The sequence below is a fragment of the Pan paniscus genome, chromosome 8 (assembly GCF_029289425.2).
Source record: "Pan paniscus chromosome 8, NHGRI_mPanPan1-v2.0_pri, whole genome shotgun sequence".
NCBI classification, from domain to species: Eukaryota; Metazoa; Chordata; class Mammalia; order Primates; family Hominidae; genus Pan; species Pan paniscus.
The window spans coordinates 43,013,668-43,031,020 of NC_073257.2; the positions used below are offsets into that span (position 1 = coordinate 43,013,668).

Below are 17,353 nucleotides of genomic sequence, written 5' to 3' on the forward strand. Positions count from 1 at the left end.
TAATCCCAGCACTTTGGGAGACGGAGGTGGGCGGATCACCTGAGGCCAGGAGTTTGAGACCAGCCTGCCCAAATTAGCCAGGCGTGGTGTCGTGTGTCTGCAGTCCCAGTTACTTGGGAGGCTGAGGTAGGAGAATCACTTCAACCCAGGAGGTTGCAGTGATCCGAGATTGCACCATTGCACTCCAGCCTGAGTGACAGAGGGAGACTGTCTCAAAAAAAAAAAAAAAAAAAATTCTTAAAATTCCAAAGAAATTAAATAGAACAGAAAATGTAAATGATGTATAGAAATCAGCAGAAACTTTTAGCCTCATTTTCTTCCAAAAGGCTATGAAACTGATGGATCAAGGAAATACTCCAAACCCACTATCTTACTATCTTTTTTCTTTTTTTTTTTTTTTAAAGAGACAAGGTCTCCCTCTGTCACCCAGGCTGGAGTGCAGTGGCACACCCCGGCTCACTGCAATCTCTGCCTCCCAGGTTCAAGCGATTCTCATGCCTCAACCTCCCCAGTAGCTGGTATTACAGGCGTGTGCCACCACGCCCAGCTAATTTTTGTATGTTTAGTATAGATGGGGTTTCACTACGTTGGTCAGGCTGGTCTTGAACTCCTGACCTCAAGCAATCCTCCCTCCTTGGACTCCCAAAGTGCTGAAATTACAGGCATGACGCCACCACGCCAAGCCTGAAAATACAGCTTTTAACTATGTGCCTTCGCCTCCATTCCCAATGACAATTCTTTAACATCAATCTCTTATTTCAGGCCTGTATCACAATAATCTGACTCCTAAACTAGTCTCATTCACCCTAGTTTTGTTTTTCTCAAGCTATCCTCCACATAACTGCCAAAGTGTTCTTTATAAAATGGTCTTTTTTTTTTAAGTCTTATTCTTTGGCTTACCTGCTTAAATCCTTTAATGGTTTCCCCACTGCCTTTAAGATCACATCTCAACTCCATAGCATGGGTATAAAGTGCTTGCACCATGTTCCATCTCCCCTCTTTCATGTCACTTATACCATTTCTTTCTGTTGTACTTTTCACATATGGTACTCTACACACACAATACTATCACATGCTATGAACTATCTATGTCTTCTTCCTTCTGGTTGGAATGTCTACCTTCTCATTTTCTGTCTGGCAAACTCCCATTCACCCTCCAAATCTTGCTCAGGTCTGTGAAGACTTCTGACTCTCCATGGCAGAATCTCTTCCACCTCTGTATTACCTTACTTTAACAACTATGAAGGAATGTAATTCATAGTGTTATATTTATTTAACAATATGGAAGAATACTTTCTTCCATATTGAGGGCAGAGGCTATTCTTTTCAACTAGATCTCAGTCTACCAACTGTCCTTCCTCCAAGTGGTCCTTATTTCCTTCTCTTATGCTACAGGCTCTGCCTAGACCACCTTACCACCTTTTCAGTTGTGAATGCCACCTACACACTTGTCTCTGATTTTTACCGAGTCTAAACTGATGTCCAACTGCGTATTGTAAAAGTAAAGTCAAACAGCATAGAATTTTCTTTTTTATTTTCCAGACAGAGTCTCACTCTGTTGCCCAGGCTGGAGTGCAGTGGTGTGATCTCAGCTCACCGCAATCTCCACCTCCGGGGTTCAAGCAATTCTCCTGCCTCAGGCTCCCGAGTGGCTGGGATTACAGGACCTGCCACTGCGCCAGGCTAATTTTTATATTTTTAGTAGAGAAGGGGTTTCACCATGTTGGCCCGGCTGCTCTTGAACTCCTGACCTCAGGTGATCCTCCTGCCTCAGCCTCCCAAAGTGCCGGGATTACAAGCGTGAGCCATGGCGCCCGGCCCAAACAGTGTAGAATTTTCTCAGGTAGAAGCATAAGTCCTCTCCCAGTCCTCTTACCCTAACAGCCAACCATTAAGTTGTGGTACTTACCTTTTCAGACATTTTCAAGGTATATGTAAACATATACACTTGTATCCATAGATACACATCTTTTACACAACTGAAATTTACTGAAGTCTTACTATATATTCTGTAACATGCTGTAAGATATTTAATATATTGGGGACATTTTCCCGTATCAGAAGATACACATTTACTTTATTTCTTTTAAAAAGTATATGCTCTTAAATATGTATTTATCATAGTTTAGCCAAATCTCTATTGATAAATATTTAGGTGGTTTACCATTTTTTCACTATTACAAACAATGCTGCAATGTCATCTGTATGCAATGTCTTTGCACATTTATGCAAATATATCCCTGCAGGTGGACTGCTGGCAAAGAGCAGGGATTACATTTGAGAATGAGATAGAAAAGTTTGGTTTAAAAAAATGGAGCAATGTGCTTGAGAAGATGAAAAAGGTAGAATCTAAAGCCGTAAACAACAGTAGGTTAAGAATGATGTAGACACGATGACAAAGTTGTGAAGGCGGGAACAGAAAGTTGAGGTAATTTATTGCCTCACCAAAGGTTTATCAAATCTATAACAAATTAAAAGGAAGAACTAATAAGTGCTAATATTTTATGACAGATTGAAATGTGCAATGGTCTTGATAATACAATATGGTAAGCACAAACTAACATTAAGAAATGACTGAATAGGCCAGGTGCAGTGGCTCATGCCTGTAATCCCAGCACTTTGGGAGGTCAGGGAGGGTGGATCACTTGAGGTCAGAAGTTCGAAACCAGCCTGGCCAACATGGTGAAATCCCATCTCTACTAAAAATACAAAAAATTAACCAAGTGTGGTAACGCGTGCCTGTAATCCCAGGTACTCAAGAGGCTGAGGCAGGAGAATCGCTTGAAGGCGGAGGTTGCACTGAGCCGAGATAGCACCACTGAACTCCAGCCTGGGTGACTGAGAGACTCCTTCTCAAAAGAAAGAAGAAAAAAAAAAAAAGACAGAATACTATCCTGTATTTAGAATTAAAAACAAAATAAAGATGCATGCACGTAATGGGGGAAAAATTAACCTAGCAGTTTTATAAAAGAGGCCTGAAAGTCTAATGCATCATAGGAATGTCTTAACTTCTGGATTGAGGATAGGAAGAGAATGAATTCATATATAGAACTTCAGGCCTTATTGAGACAAACGTTTTTAAAAATCCAAATTTAAGGGGTAATAACACTTCTTTGGTACTTACTAATCAGGCCACATATGGAGTATATGTTCTACTCTGGACATAATAGATAAGCCAGAGAGCATCCAGAGAGGAATAACAAAAAGTCTAGAAACTCTAATATACAATTACTACAGATAAAGAGAGGATTTACAGCCTGGAAAAAAAAAAACTGTAAGAATCTGAGAGCTGAGCACTGGCTTTAAACATAATATAGCACCTTCTCTTAATAGTTTTCCAAGCACTGTCACATACACACTCTTCTGAAATTCACAATAACCTTTTAAGATAGACAGGGTAGGTATCACTGCAGGTGAAAAAAACTGCCCAAAGTCAAATACCTAATAAGCTGGGTAGCCTCCTGCAGTTTAGCTGTTGTTGGTTTGGCTGCTGGCATCCAAACAACAGCTAAACCTGTTCAGGTAACAGTTCTGGTAACAGCACACCCCTGCTAGTAAAAAACCACTCTATGTGGTTGTGGTGGAACTGTCACACTTATCCCCCACCCCATGAGATAGGGATTATCAGACTATTTTGGACACCTCCTCTTCATCCAAAGGGTGGGCATGTGATCAATCAGAAGCCGCAAGCATGTGAACGTGGAGCTGCTGGTGACCATCACCCCCACCATCAACATCCCATGTAGAAGAGCCCAAGATTATAAGGCCACCAAAAAACAGCTAAGGAAAATGAAAATATCTCACACTGACCACGTCAAACCAATTGACCTTAAAGTATGATATATGTCTCTTTCTGGAGTATGGTTACACAGATTGGTATAGTCTCCCTTTTCTACTTAAGCTATTTTGAGTTAGTTTCTGTTACCTGTATCAGAAAGAATCCCGAATAATACATCACGTACTCTTATTGTCTTTCTACTACAGCTCTTTCCACTACTAACATGAAACCTATGTCAAAACTAAGACCAACCTGGAAATGGGAAATTAACAGATTTTAGCTCACTATAAATATTTTTCAACCATTAGAGGCTGACCAAAAATGGAATTGACTGATTTATGCAACAATGTTCCTTATTGCTATAAACTGGTAATGAATCCTCACACTGAATGAAAAACTGAATTGGATATTTCTCAAGTTCTTTCCAATTATAAAATCACATGCTTCTAGGTGAGTATAAGGTGTACTTAACTGTCCTTTTTTAAAATGGTAAAGACATCCAAATGAGGATTTTGTTATTTCCTGCAAGAATCCCTGAATATTTAGTCGTATTATTCTAATGACACAAAATGAAACATTTCCTTAAAAAAGAAAAACAGCAAAGCTACAGTAAATGAAGAATATAGTCTTGGAATTAGAAGTGGGTTTTACTGGCTGGGCGCGGTGGCTCACGCCTGTAATCCCAGCACTTTGGGAGACCAAGGCAGGCAGATCACCTGAGTCTGGAGTTCAAGATCAGCCTGGCCAACATGGTGAAACCCCATCTCTACTAATAACACAAAAATTAGCCAGGCGTGGTGCCACGTGCCTGTAATCCCAGCTACTCGGGAGGCTGAGGCAGGAGAATCACTTAAACCCGGGAGGCCAAGGTTGCCGTGAGCCAAGATCGTGCCATTGCACTCCAGCCGGGGTGACAGAGCAAGACTTCGTCCCGAAAAAGAAAAAAAAAACAGTGGGTTTTTTAATTTTTGCCACCGAATAGCTGAGTTTAGCTTGAACTACTCAAGCTACCCTTGGACTACCCTGTTCCCTCATCTATAAAATGGGGTAACAGTTATTTCCTTCCACACCTACGCTACAGGGTTGTTTCATATATCAAAGAGCATATGAACATACTCTCAAATTTAAACACCCATACAAATGTTAAATTACAATAGCTTTTTTGGCAGAATCCTTACTCAAATTTTCAGCGTTACTTAGAAATTTTCAACAGAAGTAGCTTCCACTAAATACAATCCAATCAATATTTGAATGAAATACATAAAGATTTCTCACTGCCTGCCAATGTAAGTCTTTTATACAGTCTGATGAAGACACCAGCTTATTTTAGGGAAAAAATAGCTCCAAGGAATCGTAGAAATCAATACATTTTGTTTAATAATTTGACTAGAAGTCTAAATTAACTGAGCTATTGACCTTGCCTAAGTTATTTACCTCTTTGAGCCATTTTCTACATCTGTAAAATGGACACAGTGATACATTTCTTGCAAGATCGTTTTAAGAACTGTAAATAGAATACACAAGCTCTTGAGTCACAAGAGAGGTTCAATAACACTGGCTTCTCAATACACAAAGAAGCATATAAATGTAGAACGAACGCGGGACAACAGCCTGTTGCAGTGAATCCAAATCTGTTACCAGACTGATTTGGTTAAAAATGGCCAAAAAGAATAAAGTAAACGGCAGTACATTTCATAGACAGAACCCTATGTCTAGGAACCAAGAATCCTCTTGATTCATCAGGCTACAATATAACTCGGCCTCCAGCAACAACTTAATGTATCAAAATCAGAAATATACGTACACGATGCAGCGACTGGCTCAGGTGTGTAGCATTACTATCATTGGGAACACTATTTCGTCAAACTGTAAAGTGCTAGCAAACTGGGTTCCTGACCTGAATTTCATGGAAGTCTAAACAACTCCATTACTGTACACAGGAGTCGCCCCAAACAAACATCACACATCTCACTTCTGCCTCAGCAACGGCGGCGACCCTGGGTTCCCCTACAGAGATCAGAGGAGATGACAGGACACAGCCCCACCCTCTTGCCAAAGGGTCCACAGCCGTTTCCACAGGCCACGTGTTTCCCCGTGATCCCAGACTCCTCGCCCGCTGTGGGACGGAACTACAGGGCAAACCGGCGCCATCACCTGTCTCCACGCTCCCTGAAGGCTGCTCGTCTCTCCTAAGGTCTTTGGCCACAGTTCCTGGGCAACTCAAAAGCCTGACGATAGGCCGCTGGACTCGAGTTCTTCTCTGGGCACACAGGTTCAAACGGGTCAAGAGCCCCACGCCGGGAACCGCCATTGCTAAAAAAAAAAAAAAAAAAAAACAGCACTAGCGCGAAGCTGAAAGGTCAGCGCGTTTTCGCGCATGCGTGGGGGGGAGGGGGGGGGCAAAAGAAATGGGAAGCCTCGAGGGTCAAATTAGGCGAAAGAAGTTCGCTTTTAGAGGAAGAAAGGAAATTGAGGCCGGAAAGAAGATACCTAAGCTTTCAGACATGGTTTACTTCCACAGTCACACAATTTACCAAATGAAAAGTTCCATAGAAGGAGCGCTCCACCTACTCTTGTAAATAGCATCATGAAAATAGAACCAGAGCCCGGGCGCGGTGGCTCATGCCTGTAATCCCAGCACTTTGAGAGGCTGAGGCAGGTGAATCTCCTGACGTTACGGGTTCGAGACCAGCCTGGCTAACATGGCAAAACCTTGTCTCTACTAAAAAATACAAAAAAATTAGCTGGGCGTGATTACATGCCTGTAATCCCAGCTACTTGGGAGGCTGAGGCACGAGAATCACTTGAACCCAGGAGGCGAAGGTTGCAGTGAGCCGAGATCGCGCCACTGCACTTAAGAGATCGTGCCACTGCACTTAAGCCTGTGCAACAGAGCGTGACCCTGTCTCAAAAAAAAAAAAAAGTTAAAATAATGGAAAGGCTTTTAACCTCTCTGAAAGGGGCACCAGGAGCAGGCAGGGCATCATCTTCTTCCTTGAACCATGTGAGGACATTTTACAACCTCTGCCAATATGCCTCAATTCAAATTAAAATTCAAGTGGTTTTGCCAGCCCCTCCTCCAAGTGAGAAGTACATACCTCATCTTAAAGCCATACGAAAGGCATTGGAGAGGACTGGTTCAGTCTTCTCATTTTGGACATGAGAAAGTGGGGCACAGATCAGACAAGGACTGGCTATAGGTCACACCTGGGGAGTCAAAGTTTAAAGTCAGAGCTCTGCCCTTGATTCAAGGCTCCTCCTCAGTGCCTGTGTCATAACCAGTGGCCCTTGCTCGGGTGCCTGGGAAAAGGACATACGAAACAGTGCAAAGAAGCCTGCAACTGAAGGCAGCCTCCCGGGGGGAATACACTGCTGCTGGAGGCGAAAGGAAAGCAAGGGGCCTCGCAATCGGAGCGTGAGAGAGGACAAACCAGCACTGGAACTGACTAGCCAGCTCTGTGTTAGCATGGTGCTATTGCCTTGCAGGTATTTTCCTTTTTAATCATCTCAACAAATCTGAGTGATTAAACCCATTTCATGGATGAGAACACGGAGGCTTAGAGACAGTAAGTAACTTGCCTAAGGTGGCCTCATTAGAAGTTGGCTGTGCTGGCTGGGTGTGGTGGCTCACGCCTGTAATCCCAGAACTTTGGGAGACCAAGGCGGGAGGATCACCTGAGGTCAGGAATTCCAGACCAGCCTGGCCAACATAGTGAAACCCTGTCTCTACCACAAATACAAACATTAGCCAGGTGTGGTGGTGGCCACCTGTAATCCCAGCTACTTGGGAGGCTGAGGCAGGAGAATCACTTGAACCCAGGAGGCAGAGGTTTCAGTGAGCCAAGATTGTGCCACTGCACTCCAGCCTGGCAACAGAGCAAGACTCTGTCTCAAAAAAAAAGTTGGCTGTGCCATTTGACCCCAGGTCAGTCCCCAGATCCTGGGCCTTCCACTCAGACACACACTCAAGGCCACCCTCAGGCCACACAGAGTCCTGCCACTCCCACATGGATGTTGAAGAATCTCAAAGTTAGATAGAAGTATATTTGATTTTGACACTTCCAAGGAAAGTCCTGCGTAAGCAATGAGTTTGGGGATGGATGTGAGGACTTTTTAATTTTTGTGGGGGATATTTAATCCCTTTAGCAGAATAAAATGTTCTCCAGCCACTTGGCAGTAGCTACGTTTTTTTTTTTTTTTTTTTTTTTTGAGACAGAGTCTTGCTCTGTCGCTCAGGCTAGAATGCATTAGTGCAATCTCAGCTCACTGCATCCTCCTCCTCCTGGATTCAAGCAATTCTCCTGCCTCAGCCTCCCAAGTAGTTGAGATTACAGGCACCTGCCATTATGCCCGGCTAATTTTTGTATTTTTGTAGAGACAGGTTTTCACCATGTTGCCCAGGCTGGTCTTGACCTCCTGAACTCAGGTGATCCACCCACCTCGGCCTCCCAAAATGTTGGGATTACAGACGTGAGCCACTGCACCCAGTCGAAAGTAGCTATTTTTATAGAACTATTCTGTTGTAAGGTATTACTTCTAGCTCACTGGCCTGCATCTTCCAGAAAAGAAAACTTTGCATTTAATGTTTAAAATGAAATAAATGCTTATTTTTATAAGGTTGATATGGTTTGCATCTGTGTCCCCACCAAATCCATGTTGAGATATAATCCCCAGTGCTGGCCGTGCGGCCTGGTGGAAGGTGTTTGGATCATGGGGGTGGATCCCTCATCAGTGGCTTAGCGCCATCCCCTTGGTGATAATTGGATGTGTTCCCGGAAACCTGGTTGTTTAATAGTTTGTGGCACCTCCCCTCAATTTTGCTCCCGCTCACTCCATGTGACGTGCCTGCTCCCCCTTTGCCTTCTGCCATGATTGTAAGCTCCCCGAGTCTTCCTCAGAAGCAGATGCCAGTGCCATGTTTCCTGTACAGCCTGCAGAACCATGAGCCAATTAAACCTCTTTTCTTTGTAAATTACCCAGCCTCAGGTATTTTTTATAGCGATGCAGGAAGGGCCTAATGCAAAGATGTACTGTTTTGTTTCGTTTTCAAGCTAAGGTATATTGTTTATGCCTTATTACAAATTTGAGGGATATCAGAAACTGGGGGATACTGTAAGCCCAGCAAGGGGAGGAATACTCTATGGATTCAAGCCTGGGCTCTCATGCATATGGGGTTTCACAATGGGAATGGTGCTTGATGCATTCAACTAATACCTTATTTGTAGACATCTGTATCATTTTCAGCTTTTAAAATATGATCAGCTACATTGTAGCCAATATCCCCAGTTAAGTCATAGCTGATATACAACTTTATTTCCTTATAATAAAATACTAGAAGTTACTGGTCAGATTTAAGATGTTCAATACAAATTGCTCTCTAGAAAAACTGTTCCATTTTACCTTCAGATAGCAGTTATGAAAGGCTCATTTTTCCAAACCCTCATGGTTTGGAAACTATACTCATGGTTTCCAAATCTCCTGTGTCCCCACTAAATCTCATGTTGAATTCTAATCCCTAATGTTGGAGATGGGGCTGGGAAGTAATTGGATCGCAGGGGCAGATTTCCCATGAATGGTTTAGCACCATCCCCTTGGCACTGTCCACACGATTGTGAGTGAGTTCTCATGAGATCTAGTCATTTAAAAGTGTGGCACCTGCCCCCTCACTCTCTCTGGCTCCTGCTCCCACCTTGTGAGATGTCTCGCTCCTCCTTTGCCTTCCACCGTGACTGTAAGTTTCCTGAGGCCTTCCCAGAAGCTGAGCAGATGCCAGCATCATGGTTCCTGTACAGCCTGTGGAACTGTGAGCCAGTTAAACTTCTTTTCTTTAGAAATTCCCCAGTCTCAGATATTTCGTTATAGCACTCACTAACACTCACTAACTCTGAGTTTGCTTTTTCTTTTTTATTATTACTAGATGAATATTATTTTATGTATTCATTGCCCATTTGTATTTCTTCTTTTCTGAATTGCCGGTGTATTTCCTTGACTCATTTTTTTCTATTACTGTGTTTGTCTTTTTCCCGTTTGTTGATGAGTACCTTCATATAGTGGGAATACCCACACTGATATACTTCATTATATAAAAATCGAAACTTCTGTATGTTACAAAACACCAGAAAAACAAATGAAAAGACAGAAGAAATTATTGAGAAAAACAAATTTACAATGAATAGAACAATTTTTCTTCATACCTTCTGTACAGTACTGAGCATCACACTTAGAAAGTCCTTCATAATCCCCAAGATCATGTAAATGTTCATTTTTTGTTATCTCTTAGTTTGTTAGTGTGTTTATAGTTTTATTTGTTAACATCTTTACAACAACTGGAATTAGTTTCTGGCATGAAGTTTAAAGCAGTAATAATTTTAGCTTGATTTTTTCCCAGGAAGTTAATTAATTGCCCTAACAAAACTTATTGAATAATTCTTCTTTGCTCACAGGGTCTTAACTCCACCTTTATAATATGCTAAAAAGTATGTTCTTATAAAAATTCAGATTTGTTTCTGGACTTCCTATTCTGTTATTCTGTTCCATGATCTGTGATCTTTTCTAAATTCTAAAGCTGTCCCTATTCCAACAAGGGCTCCCAAATTCTCAGAAATAGAGTTTGCATTGCTTTGGTGATCTCTGTTCATATTCTTATCTCTTATGTTAGACCGTGAGTTCCCTGAGGAATGGGAACTCTCCCTGTGACCGTGAGTTCCCTGAGGGAAGGGAGGTCTCACTCCTCTTTGTACCCCGAGAGCCGAGTGTGGTGTAATGAAGGGAGGGCAAAACAGCACATGGGGAAATGAGGAAGCCCCAGGATTACAGTTGCCAGATTGAGCAAATAAAATAGGCAGTTAACCTACAATATCAGATAAACCACAAATAGTTTTTTGTATGAGTATGTGCTATGTAATATTTGGGATATGCTTATCCTAAAAGTTATCCAGACATCTCCACTGAAACACTCATCCTCCTCAGACCTCAAACCTCCACCTACCATGAGATCCAAGCTGAAAAACCAGGAATGCATCTTTTACATGCCAGATGCCGCAAGTGACACAGGCTCAAGTTAGAGGCACCCAACAGGCTGAGCATGAGAGTGGGAAATACGACCTTCCACGCTTGCAGAGGCAGCATCACAGGCCAAGAATGAACTGACTCACTGCTGTTCCTCCAAAAGCCTCTCCCCCAACCCCCTGCACCCTGCCCCATGTCCCTGGTCCCCAGGGGCCCTGAGCTGAGTGGGGCAGGGCAGACACTGTATGATCCTACAGCTGACCGTTCATAGTCTCTAATCTTTCCTTCTCACATAAAAGAAAAACAGGGCTGTCCTCTGATGCTACCCAGCATGTGACACCTGCCTAGACACACCCAGTAGGCACTCAAGCAATGGTGGGGATGCAGTTGTTCTGTTTCTCGTGGTTTTTTGTTGTTGGTAGTGGTTGTTTGTTTTTGAGACAGAGTCTCACTCTTTCACCCAGGCTGGAGTGCAATGGTGCGATCTTGACTCACTGAAACCTCCACCTTCCGAGTTCAAGCAATTCTCCTGCCTCAGCCTCCCAAGTAGTTGCGATTACAGGCACCCGCCACCATGCCTGGCTAACTTTTTGTATTTTCAGTGGAGATGGGGTTTCACCATGTTGGCCAGGTTGGTCTCAAACTCCTGACCTTAGGTGATACACCAGCCTTGGCCTCCCAAAGTGCTGGGAGTACAGGCGTGAGCCACCGCACCCAGTCCCATTTCTCATGTTTATCCATGCATTTCCACAGGGGCTGCAAGCCTACACAGCCTATGCACTTGGTCCAAATGGCCCCTAGTTTGTGTCAGGCACAGTGCTAAGCATTGGAGTTACAATGGTGAACAAAAACCAACCTGGCCCTTGACATCATGGGGCTTACAATCTAGTTGGGGAGATGGCCATAAATCACGTGATCAAAAATTTTTTAATTGAAAAAGTATAAGGAGATATAAGAGCGTATAGTGAGGGACCTAATCTGATGGGGTGGGTAGTCAGCACCCCAAATGAGGACTATTTGAGAAGGCGTTCACTGTCCAAGAGAAATGCTTCTGGCAGAGAGAACTGCATGTGCAAAGGTCCTGAAGTAGGAGGAAGGGTGCCTCAGGGATCTGAGGTGAGTGAGAGAGTGAGAGAGAAAGAACGAAGCAAGAGGAAGCTGCAGAGGCAGGCAGGGGCCAGATCCTGCAGGCCAATAGTGAGTCAAGGCCATTGCAGAATTTAGCAAGAGAGTCACTTAATAATACTGGGCTTTTAAAGATGAATATGGCTGCAATTCCAGAATGGGTGGTTGGAAGAGGCCAAAGTGGAAGCTACTGGGGAGGTCTCTGTAAGAGCTGACAGTGACCTAGTGGTGGAAATGGGGCAGGAGAGAGGGAGACTGTGTTGGGCTTCATCATGGTTGAATGCGGGAGAGAAATGAGGTATCAGGGAGATGCTGGCACAGCCAGGGAAGACTTTCATCACCCACTGGGCACGGGGGAGGGTGTTTAAACTGTGGGGAGAAGCAGGGCTCTTAGCCAGGATGGAAAAGAGAGAGAGAGTGAGGAGAAGGAGCAGGAGCAAGAGAGCTAAAGCTGAGAACTCAAAGGACCAAGGAGATGCTACAGGGCCGGCTCACAGAGGTGGGGCAGAAGGGACTCACTTGTTGCCCAGCTTTCTCTCATTTCAGTCTCAAAAGCATCCCGCCTGCTAGGGGGAACTTTTCCCACTTTGCAGGGTAGTCAAATCAGATCCTTTCCTAAAATCACAGAGCTGGGACATGAACGCAGGTCTGTGTAACTGTAAAGCTCACACTCTCCTCGCTCCCAAAAGCCCCACTCCTGCCCCCTGATCCCTGGGCTGATGAGTTTACATCGAGGCCTGTAGCCAAAAGGAGGGCTCAGAGACTCCCCAGCAGTGGAGGAAAGTGGCTGGGTGGGAGGGCTAATTCTCAATTCTTGTAGTTCTCCCAGAGCCTGGAGCCTGGGGCAATATGGGGAAACCAAGGCAGACACAACGTGGAGACAGCAAAGGGTAGTGTTTCTCAACTTTGGCTACATGTTGCCATCATCAGGTGAGCTCTGAAAACTCTTGGTGCCCAGGCTGTCCCCCAGCCAATTAGCTCAGAATCTCTAGGGTGGGGCTGGGGCTCTAGAGTGTGTGGGGAGCTGGGTGTGTGTTCAGGCCAGTTGCTTCTCTCTGTGCCTCAATGTTCCCAGTACCATTGGAGGGGCTGAGATCCTGGGGATTCCTGGAGCCTGGCTGCATGGCCTGGCCACTCTGATGCCCTTGTGTTCTCCACGCCAGGCCAGCAAGGCTGAGGAGAATGCCTCCGACAGCTTCATGCACTTCATGGACTCACAGCTGGAGCGGCAAATGGAGACCACCCAGAACCTGGTGGACTCCTACATGGCCATTGTCAACAAGACCTTGCTGGACCTCGTGGTTGGTCTCCTGCCCGAGACCATCATGCACCTTATGATCAACAACATGCATGCACTGCCTCATGGGAGCAGGGGACTCCTGTGGCACTAGGGGTGCAGGTTGGCCTGGGGGAGGTGCCGACCAGCCCTATGGGACCAGGTGCAGGGAGGGAGGCACCGTCCAGACTAGAGCTCCCATAGAAATATAACATGAGACTGGGCACAGTGGCCCGTGCCTGTAATCCCAGCACTTTGGAAGGCCAAGGTGGGAGGATCGCTTGAGCCCAAGAGTTTGAGGCCAGCCTAGGCAACATAGTGAGACCTGGTACCTACACAAAAATCTTAAAAATAGCTGGGCTCGGTGGTGGCACGTGCCTGTAGTCTTAGTTACTCAACAGGCTGACGTTGGAGGATCACTTTGAGCCCAGGAGGTTGAGGCTGCAGTGAGCGGTGATCTCGCCCACTGTACTCCAGCCTGGCGACAGAGTGAGATCCTATCTCCAAAAACAATTTAGGAAAAACTGAGTAGACAGGTGTCCTGGTGGCATGATATGTCCTAGGTTCCCTCTCAGATCTGTGACGTTGGACAGGTGACTTTTCCTCTGGACCTCAGTGTCCCCATCTGAATGAGAAAAGGCGGTGGGGAGGCAGATCTTTGAGTCTAAGCAGTGTAGAAGCCGCATCTAAAAAGCCATACTCGGGGCTCCAAGTCCAGCACACAGTCCCAGCAGGGACCGACGGGGTGGCCAGAGTGGCACAGGCATCAGGTCCCAACCTTTCTGCCCACTCTCAGACCAAGGAGTTCATCTTCTCGGAGCTGCTGGACAAGCTGTACTCGCGTGGGGACCAGAACACGCTGATGGAGGAGTCGGCAGAGCAGGCCTGGCGGTGTGACGAGATGCTGCGCATGCAACACGTGCTGAAGGAGGCGCTCAGCATCATCAGTGACATCAGCACAAACACCGTCAGCATGGTCATGGGGACCCGTGGATGACTCCTGGCTGCAGGTGCAGAGCGTCCCAGCTGGACGCAGGTACCAGGGCTGGCCCCCACAGCCCCAAAGCCCACCAGCCTCCATGACTAAGCCTGGGGGCTCTTGGAACAGACTCCATGCCCAAGCTGGCAGGCATGGGTGCTTTCTGGAACTATCAGAGAGGGCAGAGAGCTCGTGGTTTATGGTGTAGGGGCTGGGAACTTGGAAGGGATTGTCTGTGGGGCTGGACTCTGAGACGGCCAGAGACCTATGAACGTCATCCTGGGCACACCTGTCATGCAGTCTGAGTCATGCTGGCAGGGCAGGGCATCCAGCTCCCAGCCTGGGAGTGCAGAGCAGGTGTGATAGTCAGGGTCCCACCTCCTCTATCTGTCGGCAATCCAGTGGTGATCTAGGATAAAACCTTGAGAGTCCCATGCACACGGTTATCCCACAACACACCTCACAGGCCAGGCAGGGACACACAGCCCCCTTCCCTCCCTCCCAGGTACCATCATAGCTGCTAGCATGTGGCTGAAGCCAGGGTCCCTGGCCCCCGCTGAAGCACTACCACCAGCCAGCGGCCTCATGCACCTTGGCCTGTTGCTCTTAGGGGTTGCCTATGCTGTTCAGCCAAGGGGACCGCAGTACCTCCTGGCCCAGCTGAGCTCCACCCAGTGAGCCCACCCGCCGTCCCTGCCATGGACTCTCCCTTTTCTGCTTTTCCCAGCAGGAAGTGCCCAGCCTCACCTATGCAACCTGCAGCCCCCCAACCAGCTGAGGCTCCCCTCTTAGACTTATAAGTCTATGGCCAGTGGCATCCGGCTGCCTGCTCTCCCTGCCTCCCCCAGGGTCCCTTCAGAGGGTCCTGGGCTTTCTGACCACCCAGAAGGGCCTCAGGTGCACCCTCCAGCCATCCATCCCTTTTAGCTTCACCACCCTGGTTCAAGCAGTGTTCTTTCTCTATCAGGCCTGGCAGCTGTTGTGTGGAGCTCCCCAAGGCGAGAGGCGGCCCTGGGCCAGTGGGTTGGAAGACAGGGTGACCAGAGAAGAGGGAAGCCCGAGGGGGCTGAGCATTGGTCTGAACTGTTGGTACACTGCCTGGGTGCCGTGGGAGAGGCCAGTGTGTGTAGGGTGTGGAGGGCCACCACAGCCCCCAGGACCTACCTGTGAAGCTCCAGCTCCTCCCTCCATCTTCCTCCCCTTTCCCTTCCAGCCCCTCTCTTCCAGGAACCTTGCCACACCCACATCTGCGCCCTCCCTTCCCCGGCCCTCCCACAGCTCCTGCGGCTTGCCCCTGCTCTGTGCTTGCCTCACCAGCTCTCTGCCCACTTTTCTCTCTACCGTTTTCTCTCTGCTTTCTCTCCAACTGCCAGTCAATCGATCAGGTCAGGCAAATCCGTCCCATCCTGAGAGCCTCAGGCCCCACTTCGACCTCTAAACAGATCCCTCCTCTTCTCAGAGACCTCCCTTTCCAAGCCTGCCTGGGCGGCTGTTCTGTGACTTGACAGTGGCTCCCCCAGCCCCAAAGCTTCATCTGTGACTTAGTCTGTTGTAGTGGAGAGCTGACACATCCAGCTGTTGCTGAAAACTTGTGCCACCTCTGTGGTATGCCCCTGCCCTGTTCTATAAATATCTATAAATAGGCCGGGCACGGTGGCTCACGCCTGTGATCCTAGCACTTTGGGAGGCCGAGGCAGGCAGATCACAAGGTCAGGAGTTTGAGACGAGCCTGGCCAATATGGTGAAACCTCATCTCTACTAAAGTTACAAAAATTAGCCGGGCATGGTGGCAGGTGCTTGTAGTTCCAGCTACTCGCAGGCTGAGGCAGGAGAATTGCTTGAACCCGAGAGGCAGAGGTTGCACTGAGCCAAGATCGTGCCACTGCACTCCAGCCTGGGCAACAGAGCGAGACTCCGGCTCAAAAAAAAAAAAAAAGAAAGAAAGAAAAAAGAAAAAATCTATAAATACTCGTATGCATATATATATTTATAGATCACACACACACACACACACACACACACACACACACATACACAAACACACCCATACCTGGCCAACTGCCTCACCTCTAGTGCTGGGAATCAGTCACTGTGCTGTCCTTGTGGAGTCTTGTGGCCCAACAAGAGAAAGCTGTCCCCTGACATTGCCCCTCCACAGTGCACCACCTCCAGTGAGCATCGCTGTCATGCCCAGCCTGTGGACAGCCAGCCCCCACCATCCCTCCTGCCCCCCACCAAGCATGGGGTTGCTGTGCAGGCAGCTGTGTGGCCTGACAGTCTACCAGTTCTGCTGTCCCTCAGCTGAGAATCAAACCCATTTCTGGATGACAGGGAATGTGTCCTCTGCTGACTGTGTTCTCTGCGGAGCTCTGGGGAGGGGAAAGTTCAAGCCATTTCTAGGGTGCTATTGGGAGTGGTGAAAAGACCACACCCTTTGCAAGGGACACTTTTCCTGGAAAGCCCCTGGAGCTTAGCTGGCTCTTACCCTGTGAAGCTGGCTCTGGCCACTAGAGGGCAGGACCGTGAACTCAGCCTGGAGGGAGCCTGTGGGGCAGCTGGCACTCTGGAGGGACAGACAGAACAGACCACCAGGTGCAGACAGGAGAGGGAGGCAAGGGGACGGAGAACGGAAGATGCCTGGGGTGGATGGAAGTCAGTGCCGTTGGATGCTGGTACCTGCCTTTCCAGTCACCACTAGATCAGGCTTCTGAGCCTGTTGGCTGTCAGGGCTGGACTCACCCCATAGGTGTCATGGCAGTCCCTGTGAAATTCTCCAGGTGTCACCAGGCAGCATACACGTAACAGGCCTGGAATGTCCCAACAGCCCAGCTAGACATGCTCAGACACTCTGGGGCTCCTTGTTCAGTGGCACAAACTCCAGGACCCAGTGAGGGAAACAGGAACACACCAGGTCAAGCAGTATGGCTAAAGCCATTTATTCCAAAATAAAAAGCAAAATAAACAGGAGTCACATCACCAGGGAGCCACGACCCCATCCCCACCTCCTTCCTCTGTCCTATGCTATCAATAAATAAGTTTCCCAGCCACAAATAATTATTAGAACCTCCGCCCCGTATACCAGCTCCAACCTCTGCTAGGTACAATACAGGGGGTGGCCCTACCCCCCAGAATATACAAAACGTTACACAGATACAATATGTACACTGGGGAAGGGGGGCCACCCCAG

The 17,353-nt window shown here is 47.1% G+C and overlaps 1 protein-coding gene across 3 annotated transcripts in view; it reads right to left on the minus strand.

Moving 5' to 3' along the window:
* The window catches only part of MTPAP (mitochondrial poly(A) polymerase), a 47,612-nt gene extending 40,357 nt beyond the window's left edge, over nucleotides 1–7,255 (minus strand). Inside the window, exon 1 of one of the 3 annotated variants that reach the window (XM_003821448.5) lies at nucleotides 5,933–7,255. In XM_003821448.5, the coding sequence (XP_003821496.1) occupies nucleotides 5,933–6,089 (157 nt within the window). In that variant the 5' untranslated portion in view covers nucleotides 6,090–7,255. The other 2 variants (XM_063607306.1, XM_055092579.1) reach the window with 2 other exon arrangements.
* Between the last annotated feature and the right edge of the window lie 10,098 nt (nucleotides 7,256–17,353).